Raw genomic sequence first — 13,677 nt, forward strand, 5'->3', positions numbered from 1 at the left:
AAACACCACTAAAGAACGTTAATTGGATTAAATAATTGAAAATGAAAACTAGTTTAAGCGAGAGACACAAAACAGCATGCAGTTTACATCTCCCAGAGAAAAACAGCATGGTTGGCAACTCATTAGGCCTCATGGAGGAACTATGAAATTATAGGCCCAATAGAAACAATAATGGGCCTTAAGAAGCGTTTTGTTTTAGGGTTAGTGAAATGTGTGCGTTACTACTACATGTGATCATAGCCCAGCACGAGTTGGGTAAAGAGGAGTGAGGAACGGGTGTCGTCTTCTTCCACCGGAGATGGAGAAATAAGCCGACGAAGTTTTTTTTTTTTTAAGTGGAACAAAAAAAAAAAAAAAACAGTAATCGTCGGACAACCGAAGCGAAATCCCTAATTTCCCAACACGAAACACCAATTTCCCCATTTCGAAACACAAACACGGTCTGGTATGCCGAGAAAATTCTCCATTTCTACTTTTCTTATACATTTGTTTTGGTTGTTTCGTATGATTTTTTTTCTCTTTCTCTCTCTCTCTCTCACGTTCCCTCCCCTCCCCCCCCCCCCCCCCCCCAAAATAAAAATAAAATAAAATAAAAAAGATAAACCCTAGTTTCTTTCTCTCAGCCTGTTTCAAAGTTCAGATTTTTACACTTTAAATCTGAGCTGAGCTGGTGAGTAATTTAATTTGCTTTCTTGGTTTTGTGGGTTTTTCTAGTTACGATCTCTAATTTCATTGGGTTGCTTCGGCTATTGGCTTGATTCACAATTTGACTGCTTTATTAGTTGATGTTGGATCTGTAATCAGAAATACACAAACACACAAAAAGGCTGCTCTTTTTCAAAGTTTTAATTTTTTTTTTTATCGCATTTAGTTTCGTGGTAGCAGTGAGCTTTTCTATATCTCCTGCCACTAAAAGAACCTAAATTTAGTTTTAACCATCCTTTCTTCTCCACTTGGCTTGCATATTCATTGTACAAAGAAAACGAATAAAAGAGCAAAATTCACATATCCTATTCTGTACGTTACAAGTTTTTTGGTGTATGGTCCTATAGTATTTTTTCTTCACAGTGATTACCTGAGCTTCCTGGTTAAAAGAGTATGGTTATTGGATGATCAGATATCGTTTGCAAGAGCCTCAATCAATGTCAGACGCTAGAGATAATGATGACCGTGTGGATTTCGAGGAGGGTAGCTACAGTGAGATGGAGGATGAAGTGGAGGAGGAACAAGTAGAAGAGTATGAAGAGGAGGAAGAAGAAGACGAGGATGATGATAACGCTGGCAATCAGAATGTCGAAGAACATGAGGAGGAGGATTATGGTGATACAAAAGGAGGGGATAGGGAAGATGACCAGGAGGAAATAGCTGAAGATGATGACAACCATATTGATATCGAGACAGCTGATGATGATGATGATGAGAAACCAGCTTCTCCTATTGATGATGAAGAAAAGGAAAAGTATTCCCAACTTCTTTCACTTCCTCCTCATGGTTCTGAAGTTTTTATTGGCGGGCTCCCAAGGGATGTTGGAGAAGAGGACCTGAGGGACCTTTGTGAAGAAATGGGCGAGATCTTTGAGGTTTGTACTGCTATAATCTTTGTGGCCAATTAAGCATGATCCTCGATGTTGGTTCTGTATTCAAGGCTGACTTTTTCAATTCGTTTTTATTAGGTGAGACTGATGAAAGATAGGGATTCTGGTGATAGCAAAGGTTATGCTTTTGTGGCCTTCAAAACGAAAGATGTTGCACAAAAGGCCATTGAGGAGCTGCACAGTAAAGAGTTTAAGGCAATCCCAACTGCTAACTGAAGTTTATTTTATCCATCATTGCTAGTTGACATTTTACGTATAACTACTTCTGTTTAACCCATCTCTAATTTTTTTGAACAGGGAAAAACTATTAGATGCTCCCTTTCCGAAACCAAGAATAGGTTGTTTATTGGTAACATACCAAAGAACTGGACTGAGGATGAGTTTAGGAAAGTCATAGAGGATGTTGGTCCTGGAGTGGAGAACATCGAACTCATAAAAGTAAGAAGACTTAATCAATTTGATTGCCATCTTTGATCTTGCCTAATTCCCTTACTAATTTTTTTTTTGGTGCTTGTAGGACCCAACCAATTCCACTCGTAACCGTGGTTTTGCATTTGTTTTATACTACAACAATGCATGTGCTGATCATTCAAGGCAGAAAATGATAGATTCTAATTTTAAGCTTGAGGGTAACGCTCCAACTGTGACTTGGGCAGACCCAAAAAGCTCTCCTGAGCATTCTGCTGCTGCTGCTCAGGTATTATTTAAATAATGCGTTTAGTCAGTCAATCTCCACAAATCCTCTCTCCTGGAAAAGTTGGCACTTTTTAAACAATCTTTTTTTCGCTATGTACTCAGGTGAAAGCCCTTTATGTCAAGAATATTCCAGAGAATACCTCAACTGAGCAACTAAAGGAACTCTTTCAGAGGCATGGAGAAGTGACGAAAATCGTTACGCCTCCTGGAAAGGGTGGAAAACGTGATTTTGGGTTTGTCCACTATGCTGAAAGATCTAGTGCATTGAAGGCTGTCAAAGATACCGAGAGATATGAAATCAATGGTAAGTTCTTTACTCATCTAGGAGTCAGCTATTAAGTAACATGAACGTTATGCTTTCAATTTGTCGTTGATATTGCTTGTTTTTCGTCTCGAGAGATATTATTTAGTAACAAATTCTGCAAACTTATAAACTACAGGTCACCCGCTAGAAGTTGTGCTTGCTAAACCCCAGGCTGAAAGGAAGCATGACCCTTCTTCCTATTCTTATGGTGCTGCACCTAATCCTGCCCCCTTTGTGCATCCCACATTTGGTGGTTTTGCTGCGCCTCCTTATGGTGCTATGGGTGCCGGTTTGGGTATTGCTGGTAGTTTTAGTCAGGTATATGTGTGTCTAGGGAAGAGCTGTATGTTATCTTCGAGCAGTCTTTATCAGCAAGTTATTTTCGTGTGTAACGTTTTATTTCAATTTTGCAATGAGCAGCCAATGATCTATGGTAGAGGAGCAATGCCAACAGGAATGCAAATGGTTCCAATGCTTCTTCCGGATGGCCGAGTTGGCTATGTTCTGTAAGTTGATGGTTCTTTTAACCGATGTTGTTGATCCTTCTCTTTGGAGTCATAGTTACATTTGCATATACTATATTAATAACCAAAATGGATTGTTGTGCAGGCAACAGCCTGGTATGCAGATGGCGGCACCACCACAACGACCCAGAAGAGTTGACCGGAATAACGGCTCGAGCGGAGGGTCAGGCCGAGATAACAGTCATGACCACGATGGTAACCGAGGAGGCCGAAGGTACCGACCCTACTAGCAACCATAGAGAAAATAAGCAAGTAGAAAAAGAAAAAGAGGTGTATTGGAGATTTGTTTGTAGTTTGTTTCTTTGGAGAACTTTGAAAGCTCGCTCTCTCATGTGTTATAAAATATGAAATCGAAACCTCACGGTTTCTGATTTGATGTGGAGATTTCTGAGGGGATAGGGTGAGTGATTTGATCTTAAATTATGAGACTTTTTTTTCTCTTCTGAATAATACTCTTCTCAACCACTTCCGTAAGGTTTTCTTTTTGCTCTTTCTTATACAGAACTTCTAAATGATAGTCTATATGACATGTAAACCATTGTGCAACAACAAGTAACACAGATTTGATCTCATAACATAACTTGAATGTCAAATGAACTTAGACTTTAAACAAGAAGCAAAGAAATGAATCAAATCAATTTCATTATACAAGAATGTGTTATCAGAGTTCTTTTTGACAACAATTATCTACATTGGGGTGTAGTTGAAGACTTTTTCGACAATGAGTGGTTGATTTGTTTCAATCAAGGGTCGATGTCCGAACGAGTTGGAAACTCAAGGCCTTGAAGGGAAGTTATGTTATCAAGATCGTCTTTAGAGTACAATGGGAGGAGCCAAAAGGCCTTCTTCTTCCCAAAAACCTTCACAAAAAAGAGTTTTATCAATTTGACTATTAATTCATGGAATGATGAAAACAAAAGGACTCACCTGCTCGAAGTTTTTCTTCTTTCCCAAGTCATATTTCCATCTAACTTCTCCATTTTTCTCATGAACCTAAAAAAAATAAGACAATATAGATTCAGAGAAGAGAATCGTATGTTCAAGGTTTACATTGTTTGTAGAAGGAAACATATATAGCAGACTTACCTCAACTGAAGTAGTGTTGGATGATAGAAGAGAAAGATGCATAACTACGAAACAAAGAAGGCTGAGAACGAACGCAAAGTTAAGAACTGCATCAAGGGGATAGAATCTGTAAGAAACATAAACAGGGAAAATGAGACCCAAAAAAAGAGCTAAGCACTTTCTGCTTCTAGGAAAGAGAAAGCCAGAAAATGAACCGTTTAAACTCACCAAATGCCAGAACGAGGGAGGCTAGTTTACCAGGAGAAGAGGAATGCTTAACAGCCTGGCTGAAGAATTCGATAAAACTAGGAAGCAAGACTATAACATCCAACAATGTCTCAAAGAAAGTATAGAACTACAGATATAAAAATAACGGTGAAGAAATCAGCAAATATAACTCATTCAAGCACCATAAGATTAAAAACGGAAAGGGGTTTGTACCAGAAAGAGAAGGAAAAACTTGTAATTGCGCGCTCCAACACAATTGACAATCCAAACACAGTGATGATCCATCTTGAGCACACATCTTTGACCTGCACAACAAAAAAGAGTAAAGCTTTCTTCTTTTATCACTAGAAACCTAAGCAGAAACACATAGTATTATTAGCAAATCAGATTTCAACTTACACACAGAACAATGATGGCAACGAGGCGGCTTAACATTACGGCATTTGGTACAGTAACCTAAAGAGCCAAAAGCTCCTTGGTCTGTTGAAGTACCAGCCTCCAAACTGTCACCACCTCCCATCTCTCTTCTGAAATGCTCAGGAACAGAACCTGGGTCTGTAAAAACTGTTGCGAAGTAGCTCCACAACAACATTATCAGCTGCAAAGGAACCAAGCAAGCATCATCTCATCAGAGAACTCAAGAGAGATAATTTCTATAACAATTTATGGTCTTTAACAATGATCTGTTCATGGCTAAACCCATTGCATATTCTCGTTTTAGGGGTTAAGCAGCTAAAAAGCTTAGAACTTTTAATTCAAGAGAAACAAAACCAAATCTGAAATGTTTAGACTTTGAGAAAATATTTACCAGGAAATGGAAAACAAAGATGATTAAGATTGCGAGGGCAGAGAGAGCTCCATGGTCGCCGCGGATCAAGATCGGCCACCATGTGGTAACGACGACGGCGTAGTAAGATACAGCAACAAGTGCGAAGACGAGAAGAATCATGAAATAGCCGAGAACTTTCAGACCGGAGCAGAACCGGAAAAGGTTCATCTCCAGCCGAGTCAAAAGGGAAAACAGGGACAGCTCTTCGCGTCCGAGCCGGAAACAACCGCCGTAAAATATCCGGAGCCACGGTTGAGGAATCGGAGTTTGATTGCTTCGGTGGACGACGGTTAATTAGATTCTATCGCCGTTGTGGAACTAACTTTGGTAAATCATACACATTCAAAGTAGGTAACCTTCTTCTCCATACAGAAGGTTTCATCATAGGTTTATAAGGCCCATTAAGAGGCCCAAATAGATAAAAACAGCGGTGATTTGTTTTATCAGAGCCGCCACGTGTACTGTTCGGTGGGGGGCTTTTAAAAAAAGATGCAGCAATCTCCACAGATGATTCCGATGGTTCTTCCTTCATTTCCTCCTACTAACATCACTACCGAACAGATCCAAAAGGTTTTTTGCTTTTTTACTTTCTCTTTGATTATGTTGGTTTTGTAATGATGTTGCTGAGTAGTTTAAACTGTTTATGTAATGGTTCCTGAATACAATTTGTGTGGGAGAAGCCAATAGCTTCGTATGATTTGTCTTACACAAGTGTGTTTTTTTATGTCAATCTTAGTTAAATCAACTTGATTTTATGTCAAATATTCTAATATTAGTAGTGTTGATAAATAATTAAATGAGGATTTAAACTGTGTTAACACAAATTTAATAATATTTTATTAATTTCAACATGTTCTCTTTATAAATCATCTACTATATAACCACATTATATAGTATTTTAGAATTTTTTAATTTTACATATTCATAATAATTAAATTTTTATTAAGTTTATATATGTTAATTATAATATTTAAATAATTGTCAATCGAAGTTTTTCTTACTTTAAGAATCAAAACTTACAGATTTTGGAAAACAAAATAGGAATCAAATTATTTTTTTCTTTGTTTACGAAGGATTCAGATATAGAATATCTTCATAACACAACATAATGTATGTTAAATATATGATAGTTTCTATTTTCATATTGATTGTTGTTATTTTTTTAATTGAAATAAAATGTAAAATATTTAGGAAACAAAATCTAGAATAATGTTAGTTTTGGAAAAAATTTAGGGATTAATGTTGTAAATAACTTTTTAAATAAACAAAACTAAAATGACATAACACAAAATGTACTTCAAAAATGTTAATAAGATACTCCGCTTCATTTCGGTTTAGTTAAGCTTTAATAGCTTCTTTTCTAATCCGTAGTTTTAGTGATGAAGCCAAAGTTAGTATGCAGCTTACTTTAAAACCAGTCATAATAAAACTTAATTATATAAATACTTGTTCCAACGTGTTTTCTTAAATAAGATAAAAATCTATCATGAAAAAGGAAAAAATATCATACATACGAAATGTGATGGGACTTAAAGAGCCGGCCAGGAGTACAAGCAGGACAAACAAGTGCTTGCGACCGTCAGATAATATAATAATTAATCGGTCATTTTTTTAAAAGTTGTCTTTCTTCTGCTGGTAAAGTAGTAGGTTTTTGATGGTCTGCACGTGAGTTCGAATCCCAACCCCCTATTCCCTGGTTATACAACCATTTTTTTGTAAAAAAAATAGCTATAATTTTTTAAAAAACAATTAGACTTGCGGCCTATAAATACTCAGCGCCGGCTCTAAACTTAAATAATATATTTGACACTAACACTTCCCTCACGCTCAAATATGACCATCTAAAGCGTGAGCATATGTGAGAACAACATCATAGCCCAATAATCAACATGTTCTGATACCATATTAAATTCGGACTTTACAATTAGATTCTAATTCAAAACCAATTTACAATGGGTGTATTAGCCCTAACGATTTACATATTATTTAAGTCCCATCACATTTTCCAATATCGGATCTATCTCCACAAAATATAAGCTATCACAGTTGCTCTTTGGTCGTATAAAACGGAGAGCTGCTACGTTATCTAAAACTTGATTTGATTCTATCGCCGTTGTGGAACTAACTTTGGTAAATCATACACATTCAAAGTAGGTAACCTTCTTCTTCATACAGAAGCTTTCATCATAGGTTTATAAGGCCTATTAAGAGGCCCAATAAATAAAAACAGCGGTGATCTGTTTTATGAGAGCCGCCACGTGTATTGTTCGGTGGGGGACTTTTTTGTTTTTGGTCTTAAAATTTCCCAGAAACCTCGTCGGCGAAATTCAAACAAACCAAAAAAAAAGTCTTAAATTTTTGAGGATAATCCAAAATATTCAATAATTTTTTATCTTGCATTGGGGCGCTTAACAATTCTATCACTTACAATTAAATCGTGAGACGAAGGATACTTTAGGGTTTCACTGTTACAGTTTTGATTGGTGAATTTTAAAAAAAGATGCAGCAATCTCCACAGATGATTCCGACGGTTCTTCCTTCATTTCCTCCTACTAACATCACTACCGAACAGATCCAAAAGGTTTTTTGCTTTTTTACTTTCTCTTTGATTATGTTGGTTTTGTAATGATGTTGCTGAGTAGTTTGAACTGTTTATGTAATGGTTCCTGAATACAATTTGTGTGGGAGAAGCCAATAGCTTCGTATGATTTGTCTTACACAAGTGTGTTTTTTTTTTCCTGCTTTAAGTGTTTGGAAAGTTATGTTTGCAGTGAATTTGGCTTCAGAATCTGATTGTAAAGATGGAGACATTGACAGATAGTATTTTCTTGATCACTTGTTTTGTTGCTTCTTGAAGTATCTTGATGAGAACAAGAAGCTTATAATGGCGATTTTGGAAAATCAGAACCTCAGTAAACTTGCAGAATGTGCTCAGTAAGTTTTTGGATAGTCTCGTGCTCTTTTTTTATGGTATAAACTGGAATGTTAAGAATGTAAGATTGTTGATTATGTCAGGTATCAAGCTCTTCTCCAAAAGAATTTGATGTATCTCGCTGCAATCGCGGATGCCCAACCTCAGCCGCCACCAGCAGCTGTACCAACACCAGGAGCCATGACTCCCCAAGCAGTAAGTTTCTGTTTTGATCAGTGAAAATTACATCGATGTGAGAAAAACATTCGGGTTTTTTATAGTTCTTGTGAGTTTTTTTGGTTTCTGTAGATGCTTCCTCATTCGTCAGCAATGCAGCCACCACCAAGCTACTTTATACAGCAACATCAACTAGCTATGGGAATGGGAATGCCTCAACACATACCTCCAGGGATTGTCCCTCCAAGAGGTCCATTGCAATTTGGTAACCCTCATCAACTTCAAGATCCGCAGCAACAGTTACATCAACAAGCTATGCAAGGGCACATGGGGATTAGACCAATGGGTTTGAATAATAACAACGGACTGCAACATCAAATGCACCAACCGGAAACTACTACTCTTGGCCCAAACAATTGTAAAAATTTAATAACCATTTCCTCAAGGTTTTCCAGCAGTTTTGGAACTTATTGTAACATTACTGATATTTGACCTTGTTTACAAAACAGCGGGTCCGAACAATGCTAGCGGTGGAGGTAAACAGGATGTGAGCCAGAGTGCAGCTGATGAGCAAGGTGGTTCAGCTGCTAGACATGGCAGTGGTGATGCAAAAATTGAAGGAAAATGAATTGGAGGAAGAGGTAATGATGCGTTTGTTGATATTAAATAGGTTCTGCCTTTGTTTCATCAGTTTAGCTGGTAGTCTCTATGAAGGGTTTTGAGACCAGTTGAGTTTCAGTTCCTAGATTGGGGAATGGTTCGCAACTTCAGATGTATTTTATTAAATCCTTTTATCTAACGCTGTTGTATGGTAATAGTGGCTCCGGTTCAATGTGATGTATGAACCGGTTTATTAGAATAACGCTGAATTGTTACCTCTCCCGCTTTGTGAGAAATTTATTATAATGCTTGAGATTTTGATCAAATTTTAAATGCATAAAGACAAAAGCATTATCTTTTTGGTTAAGCCAGAACAAAAAACGAATGGGAAATAGACTTTCGGTTCTCATTTTTGTAAACAAACCAAACCAAATATAAACCAACAATATTTTCAACCATCCATGTGAAAGTTCACCTGAGTCTTTGTTTGCTCGATTATCATTTATCGTCAAAATCAACAACCTTACAAAAGAAGCCATGCATCGGGAAAAAGCTTGGTCTGTCTGAATAATGTGTTATCATCCATCAACACAAATTATTACTACAACCAGCTAGAGCAAATTAGCCGATCTTCAAAACCAAACAAAAAAGAGCAAATATCATCATAATGAAGGAATCCATAACGAATGAGAACGATGCACCAGAAGGCAAATCACATCACTCTTTCCAAAAGTTATTCAGGACGTGACTTGACGATGAAATTCTGGCGACTGATAGGGTTCATCACGACGGGAGGACCAGCGGTTCTTGGCCATGCTTGGAATTTCTCCTCAGTAGCAGCCCACCATTCCTTGTTAGTAATAGTTCCCGGGGTAGACCCTGAGAGTTAAAAAAAACCAAACCGATTTAGCTTTCATTTTATATCATCACAAGTAGCTACGTTGTGAGTTTTTTTTAATTTAGAATATGAAAACTTACCTCCAAAAAGCTTATCATCAGAGATAACTTTGTCACACACGTAAGCTACTACTGCAGATCCCGCAAGTGCACCGACAATGTAAGTAGCTCTTGACATCCTTAACCTAAAAAAGTACCTAGAGACAGAGACCAAACATAATCAAGCCACTAATTCATTCATGTACCAAAGAAACATATTTACAATTAGTTGCACAAAGAGGATTAAGAATACTGAACCAGCACACACACACACAAAGAAAAGGCAAAAATGAACACAAATATCAGATTTGGAGAAGAGGAATTGAAATGAAGCTTTAAGTCAAATCTCATACATAAAACAGTTACAAAACAAAGCTGCTGAATTGAAAAAAAAATAATCTAACAATTTCTCAATCATAACGCAAACGAAGAACCTGATTGTGAATAATCTAATACGATGCGATCTACGAAAACTACTTCTACCAACAAATCTCGATTTATTTTTCTTCTCATTCCGCACTAAATAACATATATCTCTGAGCTTTGGATTTTTCAACATGAGGCCTGAGAACGATCTATTGAAACATCGACGCAGAAGCAAGACCATAGATCTCGTGAATGACCAAATAAAAAAAAAAAAAAAAACAATCGAAACAAAACCACACAAACGACTAACAACAACATCAACAACAACAAATTGATCAGATAAGATCTGAGGGAATCGATTTATCAGAGCAGAAACATCGATTTCGAGAAAAGTGAATTTACCTGAATCGATTGCACAGACGACGACGCGAGAGAACGGACACACGAAGAGAGGCGCAGGAAAAATCGAGAAGAATCGTTTGGTAATTTTTTTTTTTTTGGGGGAGGATACGAAATAGTTATTTACGTTTTCTCGTCCAACTTGAAAATGACCCAAAAGGTGTTATCGGGCCCGTAATGGGCCATTTTGGGTTATGAGATTTCATTTCGTATTGGGCCTGATAAGCCTTCCAAACACTTTAAACAAAATAAAAAATCATCATTTTTATGCACAATTAGATTTTTTTTTTTTTTTTTTAATTCATACATCTAACATTTTTTCTTTGAGATAAATAAGATCAAACATATAAATTGAAGAAATGGTTTTAAATTGAAGAAATGGTTTTGCAAATTTATTAGCCTTATTTATAGGTTTTATACAGGTTTATATATTTATAAAAAATTTCATGTTGAGTACCAAATTTAAAGAAGGTATAGAAAAGAACCCACTAATTAAATATAACAAATTTTATACAGGTTTATATATTTATGTAAATTTTCACGGTGAGTACCAAATTTTTTTAATTACTGCCAATATATTGTTTTTGTGGACCTCGTGACACTTTTGGCTGCAGCAGAGGATTGGAGAAGGGATCATTTGAAAGATAAATGTTTCTGACTTTCTATCAAGAAACTTTAATTTCATAGCAGAAACTATATCGTATCATAGTTATTTAATCGACACGTGATATAGTTTGTTGCATAGCATATCTTTCTTTACGAAAAAAATGAAACCTAAAACCATGTATATATAATTAATAAAAAAAATACAAATTTGTGTTATAACAATAGATTTATAGAATTGTTCTCTTGCTATTATTAATTTATCCCATAGGATATAACATATATATAGTGATACAACTTTAGTATTTTAAATTATATACTAGATCTACTAATGGGCACTTTAGCATTTTAAATTATATACTAGATCTACTAATGGGCGATAATGTACATCTATATAATATAGAATATTCATAACAAATTGGAATATGTTGTATTTCTTATGTGAATGTTTTGGATATCGTATGCGTAACTTTGTTGCGCACAAAAAAACATTTTAAACATTTGACTGCAATTAGTACTTATTGTTAGCAAACAAAAGAATAAGAAATATACAATTCAATTGCATTATTGTACGCTTTTTCTTTTCTTTGCATTATTGTACGTACCACTTTTTCTCATTATTGTATACTTCAATATTTGTCTGTACATTTACACAGTTTTGTACTACTGGTATTTTTTTTTCCCCGCCCAAACTGTTGTAAATATATTTTTAAAACCAATCAATGATTTTAAATCTTAATAACTGTTTGATAATAGTAAAATATAAAGCAATGCGCTTGTTTATGTGAAGTTAGAGCAAGTTCAATGGTGGAATGTTAAAAAAGGATTTTAAGTATGCTTTTAGTTATAATAATTAGAAATAATGAAGTTAAAAACTTTTTTAAAAAACTGTAAAATGGTATGCTCCAATAGTAAGATCCTAATTTTGGGTTCTTAAATTTTTTAAAAAATTAATTTGAAAAGTAAAATATAAGTACAATTGGTTGGTTGAAATTTATAAGCATTTTTTTAAAACATAAATTATTGCATTTCATAAAATTTAAAGTTACATGATTTAAAAGCATATTAAAACAAGATTACACAAAAGTGAATGATAACTATCACATAAGAAAAAGCATTTTCAGCATGAACCATCACCAAGGCACCGAGGAATTTGCAAAAAAACAGTTCCTTTTTTTGCCGCATGAAGAATAGCAGATTGGTCATCTTGTGGAAATTTACGCATATACTTAAGCATCTCTAGTTGCTGCAAATAAGAACATTCAAATATACCTGTTCTTGCAACACAACAACAGTTGTTGTGCTCTCATTTTCTGTTCAAATCCATCTGGTCCTAGCTCAGCTTCTTCACATGCCATCTCCTCCCTACTAAGCTTTGAAAGTAGCCAGTCATATGTAGTAGTAAACTCTCATAAACTAATCTCGTAAGATGGTAAGGAGAGAGAGCTTACCTAGCGAGGAACTTGTAGAAACCAATCATCAACTCTTTATCATTTTCAGATGCAGAGTTCAGCTTTCCCAAGCACCCAATACCAAATCCCGGTTCTGTTTTTAACAGTAAAACCATTCACTTAGACACATGTAATGATGTAATGGTGTGCAAAACAAAGTCACCAACAACGACTAAAGAAGAAAACTATACCAATTCCCATCTCCAAGAATATCTCCTCTTGAATTGCAGTTGTTACCGCTACAGCTTCCTGCATCAAAATGATATATGTAAACTTCTATCAGTGATCAATCCCTCCAATAATCAATAGCCTTTTTAATGATCATCATCATCAACAAATTCATATCTACTTAAGATTGGAGAATCCAACATGTGATATAGAAAGCTAAACCAAAATCTCAAATAACCACCACCCTAACTTAAAATGTGATAAGTCCCCCAAATTATATAATCTTATCCAATTTGAAAACGACATTGCTTTACCAACAACACTCTTTACATTACAGAGCAAGCATCAGTCAAAGGATAAATCACTCAATCAAACAATTACAAAGCAAGCATTACTCACCTTTTTATCCTCCACAACATCGGAGATTCGTTTCTTCACATCTTGCAACAATAAACCCATTTCCGATTCATTCCCGATTTGGGGTTTGCGTTTGAGGAACCAGATATCGTCGATGGTCACCGTCGTCGCTTGGATGGTGATAACGCCGGATTAGAAACCCATTTCCGATTCATGTATTTTCTCAATTCAACTTGAGAAGAAAATCTCACCGAATTTGTTGGGATCGGCTCGAAGGAAAAGAAAGAGAGAGGAACAAAAAAAAAAGCTTCGATGGATTTTTTTTTTTTTTGTTTTGTTATTTCCAGCAACCAATCAAAGACCAGCACATATTTGATCCTTAATGATCCTAAAAATTCTTATTTTATTTTAGGATCGATTTTAACAATTATAATGTATTTTGATTTATTTTTAAGGTTAAGCATTTCT

The 13,677-nt window shown here is 35.6% G+C and overlaps 5 protein-coding genes across 12 annotated transcripts; 2 read left to right on the forward strand and 3 right to left on the reverse strand.

Annotated features, from left to right (window-relative positions):
• The first annotated feature begins 213 nt into the window (after positions 1-213).
• LOC104738533 (heterogeneous nuclear ribonucleoprotein Q-like) lies at positions 214-3,584 on the forward strand. Of its 2 annotated transcripts, none has more exons than XM_087480295.1 (9): positions 214-445; positions 1,118-1,580; positions 1,674-1,790; positions 1,893-2,033; positions 2,113-2,292; positions 2,394-2,595; positions 2,732-2,913; positions 3,016-3,101; positions 3,205-3,584. In XM_087480295.1, exons 2-9 carry the CDS (start codon positions 1,143-1,145, stop codon positions 3,347-3,349), a joined length of 1,491 nt encoding a protein of 496 aa, XP_087336421.1. In that variant the 5' UTR covers positions 214-445; positions 1,118-1,142; the 3' UTR covers positions 3,350-3,584. The 2 variants fall into 2 exon arrangements, with proteins under 2 accessions (XP_087336421.1, XP_087336423.1); XM_087480297.1 differs by having other exon boundaries at positions 229-670.
• A 160-nt stretch (positions 3,585-3,744) lies between these two features.
• LOC104737646 (putative protein S-acyltransferase 12) lies at positions 3,745-5,609 on the reverse strand. Of its 2 annotated transcripts, none has more exons than XR_015577457.1 (7): positions 5,221-5,609; positions 4,812-5,010; positions 4,626-4,717; positions 4,413-4,539; positions 4,206-4,311; positions 4,047-4,112; positions 3,745-3,979 (listed from the first exon to the last, which is right to left on the reverse strand). XR_015577457.1 is itself a non-coding variant. In XM_087480298.1 (7 exons), exons 1-7 carry the CDS (start codon positions 5,407-5,409, stop codon positions 3,863-3,865), a joined length of 876 nt encoding a protein of 291 aa, XP_087336424.1. In that variant the 5' UTR covers positions 5,410-5,609; the 3' UTR covers positions 3,745-3,862. The 2 variants fall into 2 exon arrangements, 1 of the variants encoding a protein (XP_087336424.1); XM_087480298.1 differs by having other exon boundaries at positions 4,206-4,291.
• A 1,860-nt stretch (positions 5,610-7,469) lies between these two features.
• Positions 7,470-9,255, forward strand: LOC104737647 (GRF1-interacting factor 3). 2 transcript variants are annotated; one of them, XM_087480299.1, is made up of 5 exons: positions 7,470-7,822; positions 8,013-8,175; positions 8,257-8,368; positions 8,462-8,747; positions 8,839-9,255. In XM_087480299.1, exons 2-5 carry the CDS (start codon positions 8,126-8,128, stop codon positions 8,955-8,957), a joined length of 567 nt encoding a protein of 188 aa, XP_087336425.1. In that variant the 5' UTR covers positions 7,470-7,822; positions 8,013-8,125; the 3' UTR covers positions 8,958-9,255. The 2 variants fall into 2 exon arrangements, with proteins under 2 accessions (XP_087336425.1, XP_010456166.1); XM_010457864.3 differs by having other exon boundaries at positions 8,099-8,175.
• Positions 9,256-9,391: 136 nt separating this feature from the next.
• Positions 9,392-10,765, reverse strand: LOC104737648 (uncharacterized). Its single transcript, XM_010457868.3, has 3 exons — positions 10,634-10,765; positions 9,908-10,023; positions 9,392-9,808 (listed from the first exon to the last, which is right to left on the reverse strand). The coding sequence occupies exons 2-3, from the start codon at positions 10,002-10,004 to the stop codon at positions 9,663-9,665; spliced, it is 243 nt and encodes an 80-aa protein (XP_010456170.1). The 5' UTR covers positions 10,005-10,023; positions 10,634-10,765; the 3' UTR covers positions 9,392-9,662.
• A 1,391-nt stretch (positions 10,766-12,156) lies between these two features.
• On the reverse strand, positions 12,157-13,599 carry LOC104737649 (uncharacterized). Of its 5 annotated transcripts, none has more exons than XR_015577458.1 (5): positions 13,252-13,599; positions 12,876-12,933; positions 12,685-12,778; positions 12,506-12,606; positions 12,157-12,403 (listed from the first exon to the last, which is right to left on the reverse strand). XR_015577458.1 is itself a non-coding variant. In XM_010457870.3 (5 exons), the coding sequence occupies exons 1-5, from the start codon at positions 13,309-13,311 to the stop codon at positions 12,367-12,369; spliced, it is 342 nt and encodes a 113-aa protein (XP_010456172.1). In that variant the 5' UTR covers positions 13,312-13,599; the 3' UTR covers positions 12,157-12,366. The 5 variants fall into 5 exon arrangements, 4 of the variants coding, with proteins under 4 accessions (XP_010456172.1, XP_010456171.1, XP_010456173.1 ...); XM_010457870.3 differs by having other exon boundaries at positions 12,506-12,598; XM_010457869.3 differs by having other exon boundaries at positions 12,506-12,601.
• Positions 13,600-13,677: the final 78 nt, after the last annotated feature.

Source organism: Camelina sativa, chromosome 13 (assembly GCF_030686135.1).
Source record: "Camelina sativa cultivar CO46 ecotype springtype chromosome 13, ASM3068613v1".
NCBI classification, from domain to species: Eukaryota; Viridiplantae; Streptophyta; class Magnoliopsida; order Brassicales; family Brassicaceae; genus Camelina; species Camelina sativa.

What these genes read in the sequence shown, in the direction of transcription:
- LOC104738533 (XM_087480295.1), top strand. Translation starts at nt 1,143, where the DNA reads ATGTCAGACGCTAGAGATAATGATGACCGTGTGGATTTCGAGGAGGGT. An exon ending in AGAACATCGAACTCATAAAA is followed by an intron (nt 2,034 to 2,112) that starts GTAAGAAGACTT and finishes TGGTGCTTGTAG; the next exon opens with GACCCAACCAATTCCACTCG. An exon ending in CGAGAGATATGAAATCAATG is followed by an intron (nt 2,596 to 2,731) that starts GTAAGTTCTTTA and finishes TATAAACTACAG; the next exon opens with GTCACCCGCTAGAAGTTGTG.
- LOC104737646 (XM_087480298.1), bottom strand. Translation starts at nt 5,409, where the DNA reads ATGAACCTTTTCCGGTTCTGCTCCGGTCTGAAAGTTCTCGGCTATTTC. An exon ending in TTGCCATCATTGTTCTGTGT is followed by an intron (nt 4,718 to 4,811) that starts GTAAGTTGAAAT and finishes TTTGTTGTGCAG; the next exon opens with GTCAAAGATGTGTGCTCAAG. An exon ending in AGAAGAAAAACTTCGAGCAG is followed by an intron (nt 3,980 to 4,046) that starts GTGAGTCCTTTT and finishes TTTTTTGTGAAG; the next exon opens with GTTTTTGGGAAGAAGAAGGC.
- LOC104737647 (XM_010457864.3), top strand. Translation starts at nt 7,742, where the DNA reads ATGCAGCAATCTCCACAGATGATTCCGACGGTTCTTCCTTCATTTCCT. An exon ending in AAACTTGCAGAATGTGCTCA is followed by an intron (nt 8,176 to 8,256) that starts GTAAGTTTTTGG and finishes TGATTATGTCAG; the next exon opens with GTATCAAGCTCTTCTCCAAA. An exon ending in TACTCTTGGCCCAAACAATT is followed by an intron (nt 8,748 to 8,838) that starts GTAAAAATTTAA and finishes TTTACAAAACAG; the next exon opens with CGGGTCCGAACAATGCTAGC.
- LOC104737648 (XM_010457868.3), bottom strand. Translation starts at nt 10,004, where the DNA reads ATGTCAAGAGCTACTTACATTGTCGGTGCACTTGCGGGATCTGCAGTA. An exon ending in TGATGATAAGCTTTTTGGAG is followed by an intron (nt 9,809 to 9,907) that starts GTAAGTTTTCAT and finishes TTTAACTCTCAG; the next exon opens with GGTCTACCCCGGGAACTATT.
- LOC104737649 (XM_010457869.3), bottom strand. Translation starts at nt 13,311, where the DNA reads ATGGGTTTATTGTTGCAAGATGTGAAGAAACGAATCTCCGATGTTGTG. An exon ending in ATGTTGTGGAGGATAAAAAG is followed by an intron (nt 12,934 to 13,251) that starts GTGAGTAATGCT and finishes ATTTTGATGCAG; the next exon opens with GAAGCTGTAGCGGTAACAAC. An exon ending in ATTCTTGGAGATGGGAATTG is followed by an intron (nt 12,779 to 12,875) that starts GTATAGTTTTCT and finishes TGTTAAAAACAG; the next exon opens with AACCGGGATTTGGTATTGGG.